We start from the raw sequence: 18,862 nt of genomic DNA on the forward strand, positions 1-18,862 counted from the left end.
AGGATTCAGTTCGGACGAGGAGGGAAGTCGAGTTGTTATAAGTCGATGCTTAACTCCCCTGGCCTCCTAGCGTCTACTGCATTTGGGTTCCCGCCCACATGGTTCGATCCATCCCGACTTCGAAATCCCCATAGAATTCACTGCGACCCCGCGACAATCTGGTTTTAGAAACGGTATTCGTACAACTAAAATGTTGCCTTATCTCTCTCAAAGAACCCAATTGAGAGCTGTGATAGGATGGGCGCGGTGGCGTGGGAAATGTCCCGACTGTTCGGGGTCTCCAGTCTTAGTGTCGAGTCGTCGACCACGCCCCCCCCCCCTCCCAAAGCTAACCGTCTTGCAAAAGACTGAAGTCAAATTCAATATGTAAATGCCGGCGGGGGAGATAACGTTTCATCCAATCACAAGAGCGGAAACGCCCTAGATAACGACCAAGTCAAAAAAGTTCTGGCCTGTGTCAGTGTTCTCCTCCGTCTTGGGCTGCTCTCGTCCGACCCGGGGGCAACCCCGGACTCGGAAGCTAGCACCGCGTGAACCATTTCCCAGAAGGCGATTAGATTCCTGCAAGCCTGCGAATAATCCATGCCTAGTTCAGGTTCAGTTGGGCAATGTTCGGCGTACTGCCGTGCGTCCGGTTCTCGGGGTGGCTTGCAGAATTTTCGGCCTGCAAAAACACCACAAAGAAGAAGAAGGAGATTAATAAGGCTTGATTTGTGCGAGGAAGAGAGAGAGAGAGAGGGACAGAGGGAGTGAGAGACTGAGACAATCACACATGCCAGCTGAAGACAGCCTGGGAACTAGAAGCCTGTCACAAATTGCCGCATTTCCGGGTACGATCAATAGCAAGTGCAGAAAACACGAGGTCTACGTACGCTTGTAAGCCTGTAATGGAGGCTAATACTCAAGATGATATTGAACCCCGTTCTTCGGATCGTCTGTCAGCCTGTCGCTTGCCAAGACTGCAGATGCAAAGACATGAGGATATTATTCAAGACTTCTTCGTGGGTCTCCGAAAGGGGGCCGGCCTTTCACCCTTCAACGCTTGAAGGGGGGCGGCGGCGGCAGCGGGCTCGTGCATGATGGCAAGCCCACCCCCAAATGCAACAACGATTTCATTCTCCATCTTCCAATGAGTCCCCATTCCTATCGCCGTGGACCCGAATCAGACCTGACAGCTGAGGGTTGTTCCTTGTATGGTTTACTCTCTGTGTCTCCTTTTTAGAGCTGTGCCTCTCGGGTACTCTCCTTTTTGGGAGTGTTCTCACTCAATCTCGAAATGAAGGGACGCAAAAGACATACCCAAAAAACCTGTTCGTCTCATCTCGCTGACGTCGGGGATCTGACTCGTGTATCTACGCTGCCGCGTCGCGGCGTAATGTCGGAGGCGTTGCTTGCTGATAACGGTCTCTGGCAGACGAGGTTGAGAAAACGCCACGGCCGACGGCAACTCCAAGCGTTACTGATCAAATAATGCCCTTATGTGTGTCTGTTGATGTCGGTGTAATTGACTGCGTGGGATTACACGAAGCGATTTGATCAATATGGGCCCATCCACGCATCGTCCGCCATCCGCGACCGGGGCGGAAGTCCTAAAGCTCCATTCTTCGGCAGTGGCCCTGTGGAAGGGGGAGCCGTTCACCTAACCCATAGTAGCGTGTAGTATGACCGAAGGCTCGTTTGGTCTTGTCTGAAAATGGTTGCAAAATGTCGCGATAGGCAATAAGCCAGAGCTGTCTAGGCTTGTGATAGATGTTATCCGCCCGCCGGCACCTAAAGACTAGATCTATCTGACTGTCTGACATCTACACCATATCGACAGTGACAGGCTGACAGCAATAGATCAGCTCCATGCCAATGCTAGGCGCACATGGTCGTATAAACCGACAGCGCGGCATGTCTGTGGTCTTGATCTTCGACTCCGGGGACCGGAATGACGATAGTGTGTTCCATGGGCTGAAGATGGTGTTCTGCGAGTGTGTGTGCGTCTGTGGGCGGCCGAGAGAAGCGTCAACTCTATGACTGTTTAGTGTTTGGCCGCCTGCGCGCGCCGGCGGGCTGCTTCTAAGTGGCTGCATGGCCTGGACCCGCCGCCCGGCGGGCATCAGTGGGTCCGCCCCGAGCCGATCGGCAAAGGCGCGTGGTTGTAAGGGAGTTGAGGCTTGCAGCTGGACCGTTCGAGCCGTAACACCGGAGTCTCATTTTGCAATATCTCTGCAACATTCACACGTGGAGGTTGACAACTGCTCCGTTCTGATTCGAGCGGCCCCCGGAGCTTCGGAACTCGTGTTGCAACCTTGTGGGAAAAAAAGGTTCAACTAAATGTGATGCCCAATTATTGATTCGCTTTCTCTCCGATATCATCCGAGTTTTTGAGGACGTCGATGAATCGATAGTCTCGATGCTCAAGTCCGAAACCGATCAAGGCATCCGCATCATTTGTTTTCATGCTCAGTAATTTTGGCTTACTTTGTCAGAGTCTTGTAGGGAGAAAGCCAATTGTCTATGAGGGGGGCTGCGGACAAACCCCTTCTCCCTTCCATCCCTGCATCTTCTCTTTTTTCTCCTTCTCTTCGAAACCCAAAGTTGAAGCGACTTGGGAAATCAAACGGAAACTTTTTTCCCCCCACTAAGATGTTCCTTTGATACTGCCGAAAGCCAGCTTATGCAAGCAAGTTCGAGCATCTAGTGATGCTTATCAGAAATCCGGAATATCAATCAGTACCAGGCATGTGACTTTAGGTCTCTTCCGGGCACTGATTGTGGCTTCAGCAGCAGGAGAAAAGGCTTGTTAGTTCCGACTTCGAAGAGCGTACTTACTTCTTTGCGTAGAGGAATTCAAGAAGAACAAGTCCGGTTCCCAAGGCTTGTCGCGGCGAACACTGGTTGCTAAACTCCTTTTGCGCCAACCATGGCTTGAATGGGTCCAACACTGGATCGTTATTTGGATGTAAGTCAAGCATTTGCAATTCGAGGTTTGGCGTGACGGTCAGAGACCTAACATTTTTCAAGAGCAGTAATATGCTGGGCTGAAACACCATCGGAACCCATTTGTCCTCGACAAACGAACGCCAGCAACCGCGCTTACGCTGCAGCTTCGGGCTCCTCTTTGTCAGAGTTATAGAAAGTCGGGAAACACTCGAGAGGGCTGAGGGCCACCTCTCCTGAAGTAAATTCGAGTGGGAAGATATTGCTCTGACTCTAGTCAAGTTGACTGTGAGGAAGACATGAAGCCAACCGCACCTTCGTTGCCGTTTCTCTCTGCAAAACAACACAATTGGCCACTGTCATGTGCGAGGAAGTCAATCCAGTGAGCTAGGGTCATTGGCGCTGTGGCTGCCTTGGCGCCCAGCCTTAGGCTGGCTTTATCTCTATGCTGCCTATCAACCCCAGCTTTATGCATGAACCATCGCCTATCACAATGACAAGCTTCAATCCTGCAGTGCAGTAAACCGAGCTGAAGTTCAGCCGTAGGTGTTGACCCCGCGCGCGAACGAGTAGGGGCCTGACTGTAGACGAGATGGCGCGTCACCCACAACATACTGACAGCATCATCCTCAAAGACAACGGCAAGCGTTCAACTGTCTCCATCCCGGGTCTGTCGTAAAGCTTTCTTGCCATCGGCACAGGTTATCAGAATGATATGTGAAATTTGCGTTGGGGCGTTCCAACACCGGAAGGGTTGGGTTCGCGATACCGACGAGGGCTCCGAGCCCACCATTTTACTTGCTCATCACGAATCGGTCGCGAGCCTTGAAGCTTCAGCCCTCGACGCTTGCGAGACATGTCGTCCGTTCTGGCTCCAGATCAGCGAGGAGGACCAGATTAGACTGAGAGAGTTCGACGCCACTTGGACCTCACGCCCTAGGGCAGGCGGTGCAAAGTCCTGGACACCTGGGCAACGGTTGGACGAGTTTGATGGTCTAGTGACTATGGGCGCAGTTGTCCTTCTCGAGGAACCGAGTCTAAAAGCCATTGGGTCTGACTTGATGATATCCATTTCATTCGAGTCGGGATTCACGGATGAAATTCATTTTGATCAAAAAAATATTTCTGGTACTTATGTGGTACAGAGAGGTGATTGTAAGTAACACTGCCGGGTTGATGAGCCGTCAGCTTTTTCTAATGTGGTCGGCCACCAGACAAGGATGCCGGAAAGATGATACCGTTCTCCAGTAACAACACGGACTCCGAGGAAGCGTGGGCTAAAGCAAACTTATGGATGCAAACCTGTTTGTCTACTCACACGGCTTGCAACGTTGAGCTGAAAGCGGATCCGTGGTATCCAACTCGATTGCTTGACCTCAAGGCTGGTTGCGAGGGAACAGATGTTGTCCGTCTGGTAATCACGGCAGAACACCGGCCTTCGCACAATGATCGCTATGCGACCCTGAGTCATTGCTGGGGTTCAGCCCAGTTTCTGCAACTGAAGAAAGCCACGTGCGACGATTTCAAAAGAGGCATCGAGCTCTCCAAGCTTCCAAAGACATTCCGTGAAGCCGTGCAAGTCACTCGACAACTAGGCGTGCGGTACCTCTGGATCGACTCGCTGTGCATATTCCAGGATCGAGACGATCTCTCCGACTGGCTGGTCGAAGCGGGTTTGATGCACAAAGTGTATTCAAACTCATTTTGCAACATCTCTGCAGCGGGAGCACGCGATAGTTCCAAGGGCCTTTTCTTCAAGCGGGATCCGAGAGTGAGCCTTACTACCGACATGTGCCTCAATGCAGAGGGGTTTGGACTGGAAACGGAATACACCGACTGCAGCATTATCGACATGTCATTTTGGGGCCATGCCGTTGGGCAGTGTCATCTTAATAAGCGCGGCTGGGTTCTACAGGAGCGTCTGCTTTCACCACGCGTTCTCCACTTTGGCCGCGATCAACTCTTCTGGGAATGTAGAGAGCAAGCGGCGGGCGAGTGTTATCCAGAGAAGATGCCGGAAATCTTGGCAAACAGCGTTCCGACAAAATTCAAGAGACTCAGTAAAGAAGCTTACGGCCCTGATGCAATGTCGCGAGAGAGAGAGCCGGACGACCCCACGTTCTACCATCGAATTTGGGATTTAATCGTGAGAGCGTATGGAAGCACCCGCTTGACTATGGCCTCCGACAAATTGTTGGCTCTTTCAGGCATAGCTCAGCATTTCGAAACTCTCGTTGACGACACCTATGTCGTGGGGATGTGGCGGAAGCATTTAGCCAGCAATTTACTATGGCATGTTGATCAGGAGACGCAGGTCGACGGCTCTCCATCTATTCGGCCCGAGGTGTACAGGGCCCCATCATTCTCTTGGGCCTCAGTCGATGGCAAAATCATAACTGGACCCCTGATTGATCAATCGAAACTGCTAATAGAGGTGGAAGACGTCCGAATCGAGTACGTGTCGAAAAACAAGACGGGTCTGGTAAAAGGAGGCCATGTCGATCTTAGATGTTGTGTGCTGCCCTTCGAAATGTTTGTGAAGTCCGGCAGCCAACGCCGGTTCCTCTCTCTGAAAGTCAACGGTGTCATTGTCATAGCATCGAGGAAAGATCCGCAACGGAATATTGGTCCTCTGGTACACATGGACATTGGCCAGGAAAGCTTCAACGACGAGAATACCACAGGATCGCTATACTACATTATCGCACAGAAGCAGGATGAACCTGATGGCTTTGTGAGGTGCCTTCTGCTGATGGCCGTAGATGAGAAGAGGAAGGTCTTCAAGAGGATTGGGCTGGCAGTAACCAACGATGCAGAAGAGATTGAGATGCTGCAGAATGGGACACATAACGCCGATGGAAGCTTATCGAACAATTGTGGTCTTGATGGAATTAGAACCATACGAATCATCTGAATGCGAGAAGTGGCTAGTAAAATCTAGTAAACTATCTGGTTGATAGAAGACGAGGGCGACCAAAGCAAGGAATCAGCAATGCTCTCAATCAGACCCTGTCAATTACGAACTCTAGCCTCAGACACTCCAAACACCAGGAAACTCAAAGTTATCAAGCAGCTCTATTGCCTTGCATTGGGACCACCTGCCAAGTATGTTCCGTGAAGATCAGTGTGCCGTCCTGCTGTAAAGCATACGGGTCCATGTAGACGTTGAAATCGATGTCCGACGTAGTAAGGTTGAAGACTCGAAGCAGCATGTAAACTGTGCAAGATCCTCCCGGGGACGTTGACGCATCTGTGTAAGACCTCATCTGTGCATTTCCATGGAACGTTGATCAGCCAAATTGAGCAAAGCACCTGTTGCGAAAGGTTTCGAAGCCTTACCCTGTTGTACTGATACTTGCTCACGAAGAACGGCCTTGCAGCATCGCCGGGCGTAGTCTTGACTTCGATCAAGTATTGCGGTTTCTTGCCGATCCACTTGGTTCGCTCCAAATACCCCTTTTCGATAAGAATCTCGGTTAGAACTCCAAACCTGTCGTCGTAGACGATGTCGGCAGTCTCTTGACCTTCCCAAGGAGTCACGCAGGAATATTCGGGATGGACTGCTACATATTTTCGCATCGTACTTTGCCAATTGTCCAGGCCAAATCCCGGAAGTGAAGGATTGAGATGTGAGAGCAGTTCATAAACCTGAATGAAGCCAATTAGTAAAGATTCGTGAGTAGTCATCGAGGAACGTATCAAACAAAGCGAGCGTGTCTTATGTTCTCTGTACTCACAAAGAGCTCGCCGGCGGCGCCGATATTCTTGTCACTTCCCGAAGGTATCCACGGATTGGAACTTGGGCTTGAGACACATTCTGCTGACTGTCCTGTTCTTGTAGGATCAAAGTCAGGAAACGATCTACGCCGCGCAGAAAAGATGACGTTGTTGAGTATTCTCAGATACTCTGCGCTGAACGCATCGAGTCTAGGCAAGGCCGTAGCAGTGGGTGTCGTGGAAGTTTCCCCAAAATGAAAGATGTCTGGTGGTAGGCTTGCGGCGGCTGCATCGACAGGTGAGTTCGGCTGCAAGCGATAACTTCTGTTGCTATCAGGAGAAGCGGGAGTACTTGTCTGCTGCGTAAATGTAGGATGAGTAACAGCAGGTCCTGAAACGAAACGGGGCCCCGTCAAAGAGAAGGGTCTTATGGGCATCTCAGCCGCGAAACCTTGGCGTTGAGAGTCTGCCACCGGTGGAGGCGAGGCATCAGATCTCTCTTCGAACTCTTGGCCTTGATCGTCTTCATTAATACCGCCCAAGTCAATAATCCCTTCTGCCTCTAGGATCTGTGACACGCTTTGGATCGGTGCGTTGAGAGCTGAGCTCATTGCACTGATGGCTCGGTGTGGTATTGCACCACAAATTTGTGTCTCGGGTTCTGTCATGACCCACTCCAGAAGACGCCTTGGAAGACTCGAGTGATAACAGAAATCCTGCCTCTCTTTGCTCAGAGGGACGTATATCTGTAAGCGACCAGCCGCCTCTCGGATGTGAAGCTCGCTTGATGACTTGGCATGGATGTGTGCTTTACCATCCTGAACAAGGTGAATCTCAGATGAGATTCCATGCGTTTCGAATACTTCGGTGGCACAGAGTGTGTGATATAGACCATGGACGTCGTCCGAACGAGGACTGTTGAAGTGAGACGCAACCCTAGTGTCGTTACCAGGTCAGTGAAACTTCCAGCTTGAGAACCACCTGAATGAGAGTTCAGGCAGGGAAGTCTGTTATCAAATACCTAGAGATTCCACCTGCTCTCCTTCTAATATCTCTATCAGGACGTTGCACTCTGATTTGAGAATCGCTGGCAACAGTAGAGATTTCCTTTACGGAAGAGGAGAGATATCGGGAATCTAAACCTAACCAAGAAAAGAAGTTACTGAGCCTATGAACTTCATCAAGAGAAAAGTCCAGAAACTTGACTTTAGAAGCAAATATCGTGGCTAAGGGTTTGCGGTCCCTAATAACGAAATGTGTGCGAAAAGTCTCGAGACAGACCTGCCCATTTGGATATTCAACGGGAAATATGGCACTTTCCAGTAACTGCTCTGGGTCAGGGTACAACGTTGCAGTCTGAAGAAGGGTGTTCACCGCCCATATTGTTTCTTTAACTTCGGCAATGGTGGCGGCTGTTTGCTCAGTCCCCTTCTTCAGAAGCTCATCGCATGCCATTGCAAGAGTTAGTCTTTGTACCCCGAGTGTTTCGACGAAGAAGTCTTCCAAGTCTTCGTAGATGGAGCTGAGAGTCGTTCGTCCCTGAATCTTAGCCCCGCTTGACCATAAGCACTCGGCTGTTGTACACCATCTGAACGTCTCGCCATTCGGAACGAATATGAGAGGCGTTGTCCTGAAGAGGGTCCTGGAATTGACAAAGTCAGACACCTTTCGTTAAAAATGAGCTATGAAACATACCTGAAGTCCTTCAATTGACTTTCTGACATGTCGCAGGCGTGAATAAACTCGTAAATTTCCACAACCCAGTCGAAATCATCGCAATTCGCACCCTTCATGTGCTTCAGCTCCTGTATGCAGCATTTTTCGTCCCAATCTCCTATTCCCAGTGTCACCTTCATAAACCTCTCCAGAGAATCCACAGGATCTTCGGAGCAATCGTTCGTGAATCGCCCTTCAAGAGCAGTGTAAGCGTACGGAACACCTGGGGCTGCCCAGACACAGGTATCCGGCCTTCTCCAGGTCAGTATGCCGTCCTCAACTGCAGAGATTCTAAGAGGGGCCGTTCTTTGTTCTTCTTGATTGTTGTATATGGGAACCAAGATGCAATGTCTCTGGCGGCAGAAGTTTCTACGTCTTATCAATTACTTGTCGCTTGTCAATTTCTTTGGAAACTGGGGTGTAGCTCCTTACCTCACAACTGTGGCAACTTGATCTTTGGATGCAGACTCCTCACACCGAAGTTGTATCATTTCGTAGAGACCCAGAATCTTTCTATAGCTCCCTTGTTGTGGCTGACCTTCAATAACCTTTTCAAGAATTGACAAACGCAAGTTCACGTCATCTCGAGCTCGGACACCAAGCTCGTTGACTAAGAAGCCCCATTTTGAATGATATGAGGCAGAATGTGCGGCTTCATCGATTTGAAGGAAGCTGATTGTTGAATCTCCAAGGTACGAAGAGACAACAGCCTGGAGCTCTAACAGTGGCAGAAACGTCTCCGCGAGTGGGTAGTCCCTGCCGTCCTTGCATGTGATGTTGAGGTCTCGAAGGTTGCGAAGGAATTTCGAGGTCCTCGAGTCATCATGATTCAGCAGAATCCAATGATGTTGAAGTGCCTCGATGAAGCTTTCGGGACGAAAAATGCGGACAAAGTCGAGCTCGGGAGAAAGACTTTCCGGAGACGTAGAAGAGGTTAGTCTCAGCCGACGGCGTATTCGCAGAACACGCTCAAGCCAATCAAACCATGCCTGCTCCGATCCCGCCGGTGTCTCTGGAGGGTGTTCAGAGTACTGATCGTGCAAAAATGACACAAAGAACCCATCTGGCTGATTTGGTGTAGGCTGTAAAAGACGGCAAGGCTCATAGGGACCGCTTGTGGCGAGGTAGACATCTTGGCGATGAGGTAGCTGAATCTCCATTGTCTGATCAAAGACAAAGAGCTTAGTGATTTCAGTTGAGCTTTCTACACCGGAAGAAGTATGGTGGTAAGATGAATATAGAAACTTCATGTTGTTGACGGATGCTAGCAGAGTACCCTCGGTCTTCGAAGTCGGGACTGGAGCTTCAAAGATCAATTGTTGGACCTCTTCAACCATTGCCGTTTGAACACCGAGCAGTTGAAAGAGCTTGTAACGATCATCGACAGCAGATGCCTCTGGGCAGATGAGAGACAAGGGAAGATCTGCGGGGATTTCAAGACCATTCCGACAGAAGGGGAAGTAAATGGGTCGTCTGTTTTGATTAATCGAGGTCCAACTGCCATCCCTTAGAGGTATGATGTCCAAAGTGTGAATTCTCGCTAGGCTCTGTGGGGACGCGGTAGCGACGAGTCTCTGAATCGTACTGGCAGCTAGTGAATGCCATTGCGTACTGGTGGACGGATTCTTCATTCTTGATTTACCAGCCGGTTGGCCAAGGTCCCGTTCCATCCGAGCTATTCTCTCGTCTGCTGACAGCCATTTCAGACCGTACGGCTCAAGTAAGCTTAGATCCTTGATCTGGTATTCTTCGGCAACATAGATCTCAGCATCAAGGTCGTCGAATAACGGAGTCCCAGCTTCGTCGAGCCAATTGGACTGTAGGCGACGCAGCGAGTGAATGCCGCCCAGGTGACCACTCCCCCTTGTGCGAAGAATCTTGCTCGTCTTGATACGGCTTACAATGTCTTCGAGCAAGCCACTCCAGAAGCTATCCCAAGGGTATGAATGTCTCTGTGGAAGCCACCTCATCCATTGAAATTGCAACATGGGATGTTGGCACATCTCCTCCACGGCTTTGAGGAAACAAGTCGCGATACCATTTCTGATTGCCAAGTTACGTGCAGATGAAATCACAATTCCTTCGCGAGACGAGTTGGTGACGAAATCAGCTTGGATGATGAACTGCTTGTAATCAGCACAGGCTTGAAGCAATGTTGTGGATGGAAAGTTCTTTGCTGCAAAGGCCTACTTACCTTGAAGCCCAAGGGCATCATTGGAAGGAACGCGAAAACTGGCTGGTTATCAATGATGGGGGTGTAGTCATCGGTAAGTGGGAAAGCCAGGATAACTTCAGTCTCAGCATCCGCACGGCCATTGCCTTCAGAAAGCTCCCTATTTTCGTTTGGAGGAGCATCTCGAATCACTTGACGTGTGACGTGATGCTTTCTCTGGACAGTCTCGCCGGAAGAAGACTCACGGTCGGATAGCCATACTCTCTCTATGAGAGTGTTCGAACTTGAAGTTGAGAAGGAATACTCCACTCGTTTTGTTTCCGTGTCATTGTCGTCGTGAAACTGGATTTCGATGCGTCGCAGATTCCTCAGAAAAAGCAAAACTGTGATTGGAAGGTTTTCGAACTCTCTGTTAATTTCCTCCCTCTGCCGCGCCGCCTCTGAGAGAGAAGTGTCATCGTACTGATGAAGATGAAGTGTAATGGAACTTGAAGCTTGTTCACACTGCGGGATAAAGTCTGGTTCCCAGACAGGGGTAACCATCCCCAACCCACTGTCGCCCTTTCGATGGGTGAAGCTGAAGGAAAAGTCGTTCGAGAGAATGTTGACTTTGTAGGCAGCCATGAAGACGGATTTGAAGCCGATACCTTTTTCCCCGATGTAACCATGACTGCGATTCTTTGAGCTCTGGCCAATCGCACAGATGGCTTTGAGGTCGTGATAGGTGAAGCCATCCTCGTTGCACTCAATTTTGATACGTTCTCGGTACACACTAAACTTTACAAAAGGCTCAACACCCCGACTGTTTGCTGCAACGAACTTATTGTCATCGGCGTTTTGAAGAAGTTCGAAGACAAAGCGGGCATGACTAGTGTTGAGATTCTTTGCCAAGCTTCAGTCACGATTAGCAGCTGTCGAAGTTGCAACTGAGCAGACCTAATTGATGAGCGGTTGTAGCATACGTCAAAATCGAGGAACCGATCAGTTGATCTTTCTGTAATAGAGCCTTTTCTACGACAGATCGAATGCGTTGATTCATGGCTCCAATCTCCGTCAAGTCGCTCTCAGAAACAATGCCATGCTCCTCGGCAATCCCTTCCACGAGTTCCCTTGCGGTAGGTTGGTGGGCAGTTCGCCCTGGCGCAGCTGCCATGTCGTACGTTAGTGATCGTCTTCACGAAGCAAGTCGCAGAGTCTCAATCGTCGTTGTTGAAATCCGAAGGACTAAAAGTGAAATGCGAGTCGAGAAATGTTTGAATCGAGTCATTTCCCCGCCAAGATCTCTTGTCGCGGACTTGACGCCACCAAGTCATTTTGGACCAACCACAGGCAACACCAGAAAACAATATTGAAATAAACCTAGCAACTCGCATGTGCCCAGACTGCGGCTGACTTAATTTTCACCAATGCGGCAATTCACTCATAGAAACAAATCAAGTGATTCACCGGGCTTCCACTCAATAAATGCAGAGTCAGACCACTCATGCGTCTCACAACAAAGCCTGAGAATTCGGTTCTGCGCGGAAAACTCTTGTCGACGAGGACCTCAATTGGTCCGGACATTACGCTTTGGGTTTTAATACCAATGTGATGATAAGAGCATCGATGGCATCCTCAGGAAGAAATGGAGCTTAGATTGACGAATGCAATTCGATTCTTTTTGTGTACCCGCAATCACCGACTGCCAAGTATGTACTGAATATATGCATACATGGAATAAAATACTTACACTCCGGAGGAGTCCTCAAGAAGGGTGGCCTCTAGCTCCTCCATGTGATGGACCAGAGAGTCATTCGGCTATCACGACACCTCAAAAGCCAAAAACGTTTTTGATGGTTGTGTCGCCCAAAGCTTGACTACCTAGTCAACGCTGTCGCTCAGCAGTCGGCCTTGGCGCCAACATCCGACGAGGCGGAGCTGGGTCCAGCGACGGTAACGGACTTATCGCCGGAAGATCCGTCGGCGCTGCCGCGGGTGGTGCCGCCAGGGATAACATCGGGGCCAGGGATGGTGTTATAGGAGGTTGAGCTGCCCCAAAGACTAAAGTTAACGGCCGCATCAGCTTGCTTATAGACGCCGGGAATCTTAACACCAGTGCCAGGCATGGTCGTAGCAGTGTTTCCAGTAACCTCAAGCTGGGCGCAGGCATAGTAGAACTATCACGAGTTATAGCACGCAGCAATGGGCATACGGAGTATAATAAAAGTAGCTTAACTATTAAAATAGAAATAGATAAAAAGAAAAGGTCTATATATATAATATCTAAGATAGACACGTGTTTTAGTACATAACGGGCACTTTATAAGGTATAATTACTATCCCTATTACGTAATATACCCCCTAATTACTATTACTAAGGAGCTATTATACTTAAAATAGAATTTTTAAATACCCTTATAAAGGCCTAATTTAATTAAATATAAATTAAAAAAAAATAAGTATAAGGGATATATATTTTTTAAACCGCGTTTATTATAAATATATCCCTTTATTTAAAATAAATAGAATCCTAATTTAGAATAGTACGTATTTTACTATTTTTAATATATAAATTACTAAGGGCGAGGCTACCTAGCTACTTTACGTATATCTAAATTCTCGTAATATTATTTAATTATTATTATTTTTTCTTTTTTTAACCTCTTATAATTATTATAAATACCCCCGTTTATTATATACGCGCGCTTATATTATTAAATCGTTTACTAATTTTATTTTAAATGTAAATATTTAATATATTTAAAAATAATAATAAGTTTTATATAATTTTTATAATACTTCTTATATACGTATTATATAGTTTATTAAGAGTTTAAATAAGTAATAATACTAACGAGCCTTTTTAAGTTATTATCCCCCCTTATAATTTCTTATTTACTTATTAAAGCCTAGTTACTAAGCTCTCCCTCCCTGATTAAAAAAATATTAAGGTTACTAATTAAAATGCCGAGGATTTTATTAAGTTTAAAGCTCTTTTTAATAACTATAATAAAAATAATAATAAAATAAATAGTAATAATAAAAGCTCTAATAGGCTTTTACTTATCCCCCCCTTAGAATTTAAAAATAAAAATAAAAATAGTTTAAATAATAAACCCTTTAAAAAAAGTATATTATATACTTATTATTTTAAGAGTTTATATTTAATATTATTTTAAAATTTAAAAAAACATAAAGCTAGCTCTTTTTAAAAAGGTAATAAGAAATAAAAAAGAATATTAAAAAACTAAAGTACTCTTTTTAATAAGTATAATTCTTTTTATTATTCTAGGCCTATTTAACGTATACTTAGTCCTTAAAAAGCTTAAAAAAGAGGTTTTTAAAGAACGGGAGATCTAGTACCTACCCTATTTTAAAATAGCCCTTTAATATACCGACCCTAAGAATAGTAATTATTATTTTATAAAAAGTAGTAGTTAGTATATATACTACTTTAATAGCTATTTAGCTATTTAGCTAAAGAGTATATTAATATATTAGTCGTTTTATAATTAATAACCTAGGCCCTTATTAAAGTTATTATAAATAGCGCTCCCTTTTTTATAAATATATTATCCTTTTTTATTATTAAAAAGCGTATTTTGCATTATAGTTTTAATAAAATATTACTAAGCTTTATAATATCGTTTACCAAATATATAATAATTAAAAAATATATAAAAATTATATTAGCTTTTATATAGAGGACTTTTTTAATATATACCCCTAGTCCTCTCTCGTACTTATTATAGTTATTTATAACTAACTTTTTATTATATTACTCGCTTTTATATTCTAAGTTATTAGCTTAATAATCGTTCTAGCTCCTATACCCCCTACTACCCCCGCTACTTCTAGTTTTATAAATTTTAAAATATATAAAATACGTTTTTTAATACGTATACTAACCCTCTTTTTTAATAACGCTATATTCTTAGTAATTACGTATTTTATAAACTAAGAGTTTAAATAATAAATATAAGCCCAGGTCTTATTTATATATATATATATCTTCTAAAATAAGGTTATTTTAAGAGTTTAGGCCTTTAAGCTATAAAAAGTTTTTATTTTATTTATTTTAAGCCTCTAGGCCGCATTTTAAGTTCTATTTATTATTTATTTTTAGGTATTAAATCTTTTTAAGTATAGCCTAAATTAATTATTTTTAACTATTTTAACTATTTATAATAACTTTTTATATATTATAAAAGTTAAGAAGTATATAAAAATGTTCGAACTTAGCTCGTAAAAGGTTTTTAATAAGTCTATTTACTAATATATATTTTATTAATATATAAATAACCTCGAAACTATTTTTAATATACTCTTATTTTAACTATATATTTTATATATTAATATAATAAAGTTAAGTAGCTATTCTTTTTCTTTTTCTTATAATAAGTTAAATCGTTTACTAATTATTATAATTAACTAACTCTACTTTTTCTAAGTTAAGGGTAATATTTTTAAAAAAGCGCTTTAGAATTATAGTCTTTTTTACAGTTTTTTTAAAATAAAAAAGCTTAGCTTCGGTAGTTAATATTATAATTATTACTTAGTATGCTAATTTTTATTAAATTAGGCTACTAAAAAGGAATATTATATATCCCTAGGATAATTATTATATTACTTTATTATTTATAAAGCTAGTATCTCTAGCTAGAAATAATAATTATATACTTAATATACTACTATAATAGAGTATAAAATATCTCGTTATATAAAAATATTAAATATAATAATTAATTACTTTAACATAAATTACGCTTAGGTTAGTTAGGAACCGTAATAATTACGAATAAATAAAAATAATATCTAGTTTAATTATAATAGTTATATAAAGTATACTCCCGACCTTTTTTTAATAACTCTTTATTTCCTCTTTTATTACCTACCCCTCGTTTAGTTTAAACTTTTCTTAAAGAAGAGGGGTAGCTAAATATAATAAATTTATAAGGTCGAAGCGCTTAGTAACTCGCTCGATATATATATTATAAATAAAATAAACTTTATAAATAGTACGGTTTTATAAAATCCGCACTCTAAAAAAGTAATTAATCGGTTTATTCTCTTTAAAGTTAATATATTTTTTTATATTATTAACGATCCCTTAAGCTACTTTTTAGTCGTTTTAATAATATAAAATAATAAAGTTATTAATATAAAATACTAATATTACTTTCCTATTTACGGTTTAATAAATATAGATCTCTTTATAACTATATATTATACTTATACTACGGAATATAAAAATAAAAGTTTAAAACTAGAGAATTAATAAGTCTTAGAGGCTATATAGAGCGCGTTAGAGCTTATTTACTTTATTAATAACTTTATATCCCTTTAGGAATTTAATAATTACTAATTTCTCGCTCTTAAAAAGTATATTAAGGAATATATTAATAATATTATATTAGTTTACTCTAAAGTTAAATTAAATAGTTATTATTATTATAAGCCTAAAGGCCTTTATAATAAGTATCGAAACGTACGTATTTTATAAAAAGTTAAGTAGTTATATATCCTTTTTTATATATATACGTACCTTTACCTTACTAACCTCGTTATTAACGTTATATTTATAAATATATACCTATTTTAATAAAAATAAGATCCCTTATTTAAAATTATAATTAACCTCTTTTTATATACTAATATCCCTTAGCTTTTTCATTTCTATATTTATAATATCCCTAAGTAGCTTTTATAATTATAATAGGAGATATTTAATATTACTAAACTTCTTTAATAAGCTTTAGAAATTAACTTTAATAAGTTATAGTTTTTAAACTCCTCTAGAGCGCTCTAAATAAGTCTTATAAACTACTTTTTTTATTAGTTAATAAAGTATTATATATTTTCTATTACTTTCTTCTATAGCTTTTTACTAATTAAGTATAAAAAAAAAAGTAGTCCTAAAAACGGTTATAATAATTACTATCTCTTATATTTAAATATAAGAGCGTTATAAAAATATTATTATTAAAGTATTATAGAGGTCTACGGGCCCGGTTTAAATATTTAAAACCTAACGGAGCTTTACTTAGTACTTAATAAAATAGTTTTTATAAGCTCTATTCTTATATAATAATAGAGGTTTATTATAAGGGTTCTTTACTAACGTTAACTTTAATATTAGGAATTATTTTTTTTATAATTTGTATTTCGTTTATTACGTACTCTAGCGTTTTACTAAGAGCTATTAAAAATTAAAAGCTTAAGAACCTTTATAATATATATAAGCGCTTATAAAAAGGATTATAAACTACGTAGAGCTATTTATAACTTAGTTATTATATCTCTTTCTTTACCCCTATTTCTAAGCTTATATAAGGGGGTTATTTTAAAAGTTAATAATAATAATAATAAAACTATATCAACCTTTTTAACCTTATTAACTATACCCTAAAGTATATCTATCAGTTATTTAGCGTCCTAAATAATTAAAAATTTAATAATAATACTATCCTTAATTATAAATCTTTTTTAAATACTAGCATTTCCAAAGTCTAAATCTACTTCCCTAAATACTTAAACTAACTTATTATTAATATTAAAAAGTTCTTATATTTTTTAAATTACTAAATTTACTTACTTACTTATAATAGCTTACTCCTCGTATACGGGATTATAAAAAACTTCTTTATTAAACTTAATATTCTTTATAATAAATACTTACTTAAGCGCGGGTACTTAGACCTTATATAAGTTATACGTTTTTAATATATATCTAACTAAGTATTTTATATATTTATAAAGAAGTACTTTAAACTCTTTTTAATATATACCCCTCTTATAATTCCTATAAAAAGGGTATACTTAGTAATTATATATATAAAAGCTATTAAAATATAGAGTAACCGGTTTAAAATCCCGTATTTAATAACCCGTTTATTATTAGTATTAATACCGCTTTTACTAATTAATTTCTATTATAATAAGTAAATCTTTTTTATTAGCCTCTTATAAAGTAATATTATAAATAAAAATTATTACTAATACTATTTCGTCCTATAAATTTATAAAGAGGTTTATAAAAAAGCGTATTTTATAAGCTTTAGTAATTACGAGTTAACTTATTTTTTTAGCGTTACTTATAAGTTCTTTTATATATAAAAATAGAAGTTCTATTCTAATTCCTAGCTCGCTATACTATATTTTATATATATATTTAACGTTTATAATTAAAAAAGCGGTCTTATTATTACTTTTAAAAAAATAAATTAAAGTCCCTTTTTAATAATAAATCGCTACCTCGAGGCTTTATAATACGAAAAGTACTTTCTCTTTTATTTTAATCTTTAAAAAGAACCCCCTAAGCTACTTATTATATTTATTAAAAGCTATAAGTATATATTATTATTTACTAAGAAATAGTTCGAAGTAGAAGAGATCTTAATATATATAATACTATAGCTATAAGGCTCTTTTTAAGGGTAGTCCTTTTAAAATTACTATTTTAGCTTTAAATAATATATATATTTTATACTTAAGTTATAATAAAGGTTTAATACGCATACCTCGAGTCTTATATAATAATTAATAAAAAGTATTAGGTCTAAAATATATAATAGATTCGGGATGCGGCTGGCGATAGGACGCCGATAACTCAGCGACCGGTGTACAGATCTTATTATAAAAGAACTTTTTAAGAAGTAAAGCCCTTATAAAGGACTCTATAAGCTTTAGTTTTATAATATACCTATACCTATATTATAACCTCGCTAATTAAGTACTTATAGCCTAATCTCTTATAATTCTAAAGCTTTTACTTTTACGGAGTAATTAATATAAATAATAATAAATTATAAAAACGAACGGAACGTTGATAAAACGACGCTTAGTTATTAGTAAAGAGCCGTTAGTACTAACGAGCTATAGCTATTTAGAGTTGATTACTTAACCCTATTCCGTCTAGGAGAACGAGCCTATTATAAGGCGAGTCTTACTTAAATACTAGCGTCTATAGAAGAACTAAATAAAAAAGACAATCGGGGTAGATTACTTTTATAGGCTAGTTACCTTATTAATACCCCGAAGACCTTATTTATTATAAACGGGGCGTTTATTAATAACTAATTACCGGATGTACGAGGTTAAGGTGCGTATAAAGGCGTAAGTAGTACTAGGATAGCTAGTTTAGTAAACCCTATAGGCCTAATAATAACCTACTTCTATAAAACGATAAAAATAATAATTAAAAATTAAAACTAAGAACGGCGTCAATACAAAGAGCTTGTCTAATAACTTACTAAGCGGCTAGTAACGTATTTAAATTAACGAGAATATAAAAAGCCTCCTTTCTATAACTATAAACCGATCGGAGAAAAGTCTATAAGTACTTAAATAGTA

General features: G+C 40.9%; 4 protein-coding genes across 4 annotated transcripts; 1 reads left to right on the forward strand and 3 right to left on the reverse strand.

Annotated features, from left to right (window-relative positions):
- Positions 1-1,112: 1,112 nt before the first annotated feature.
- Positions 1,113-3,538, reverse strand: CLUP02_02808 (uncharacterized protein; the record flags this gene model as incomplete). The annotated part of the gene is made up of 12 exons (XM_049281836.1): positions 1,113-1,188; positions 1,266-1,407; positions 1,640-1,802; positions 1,882-1,967; positions 2,021-2,165; positions 2,227-2,401; positions 2,467-2,500; positions 2,628-2,682; positions 2,723-2,753; positions 2,818-3,099; positions 3,157-3,211; positions 3,283-3,538. 12 exons carry the CDS (start codon positions 3,536-3,538, stop codon positions 1,113-1,115), a joined length of 1,500 nt encoding a protein of 499 aa, XP_049138979.1.
- CLUP02_02809 (heterokaryon incompatibility protein) lies at positions 3,287-5,839 on the forward strand (the record flags this gene model as incomplete). Its single annotated transcript, XM_049281837.1, has 3 exons — positions 3,287-3,307; positions 3,561-4,080; positions 4,140-5,839. The coding sequence occupies 3 exons, from the start codon at positions 3,287-3,289 to the stop codon at positions 5,837-5,839; spliced, it is 2,241 nt and encodes a 746-aa protein (XP_049138980.1).
- Positions 5,840-5,990: 151 nt separating this feature from the next.
- On the reverse strand, positions 5,991-12,094 carry CLUP02_02810 (uncharacterized protein; the record flags this gene model as incomplete). Its single annotated transcript, XM_049281838.1, has 13 exons — positions 5,991-6,191; positions 6,265-6,573; positions 6,663-7,460; positions 7,517-7,623; positions 7,677-8,284; positions 8,338-8,638; positions 8,697-8,727; positions 8,796-10,481; positions 10,553-11,423; positions 11,494-11,640; positions 11,710-11,755; positions 11,827-11,890; positions 11,978-12,094. 13 exons carry the CDS (start codon positions 12,092-12,094, stop codon positions 5,991-5,993), a joined length of 5,286 nt encoding a protein of 1,761 aa, XP_049138981.1.
- A 301-nt stretch (positions 12,095-12,395) lies between these two features.
- CLUP02_02811 (uncharacterized protein) lies at positions 12,396-12,680 on the reverse strand (the record flags this gene model as incomplete). The annotated part of the gene is made up of 1 exon (XM_049281839.1): positions 12,396-12,680. The coding sequence occupies one exon, from the start codon at positions 12,678-12,680 to the stop codon at positions 12,396-12,398; it is 285 nt and encodes a 94-aa protein (XP_049138982.1).
- Positions 12,681-18,862: the final 6,182 nt, after the last annotated feature.

This window comes from Colletotrichum lupini, chromosome 2 (genome assembly GCF_023278565.1).
Source record: "Colletotrichum lupini chromosome 2, complete sequence".
In the NCBI taxonomy this organism is placed as follows: Eukaryota; Fungi; Ascomycota; class Sordariomycetes; order Glomerellales; family Glomerellaceae; genus Colletotrichum; species Colletotrichum lupini.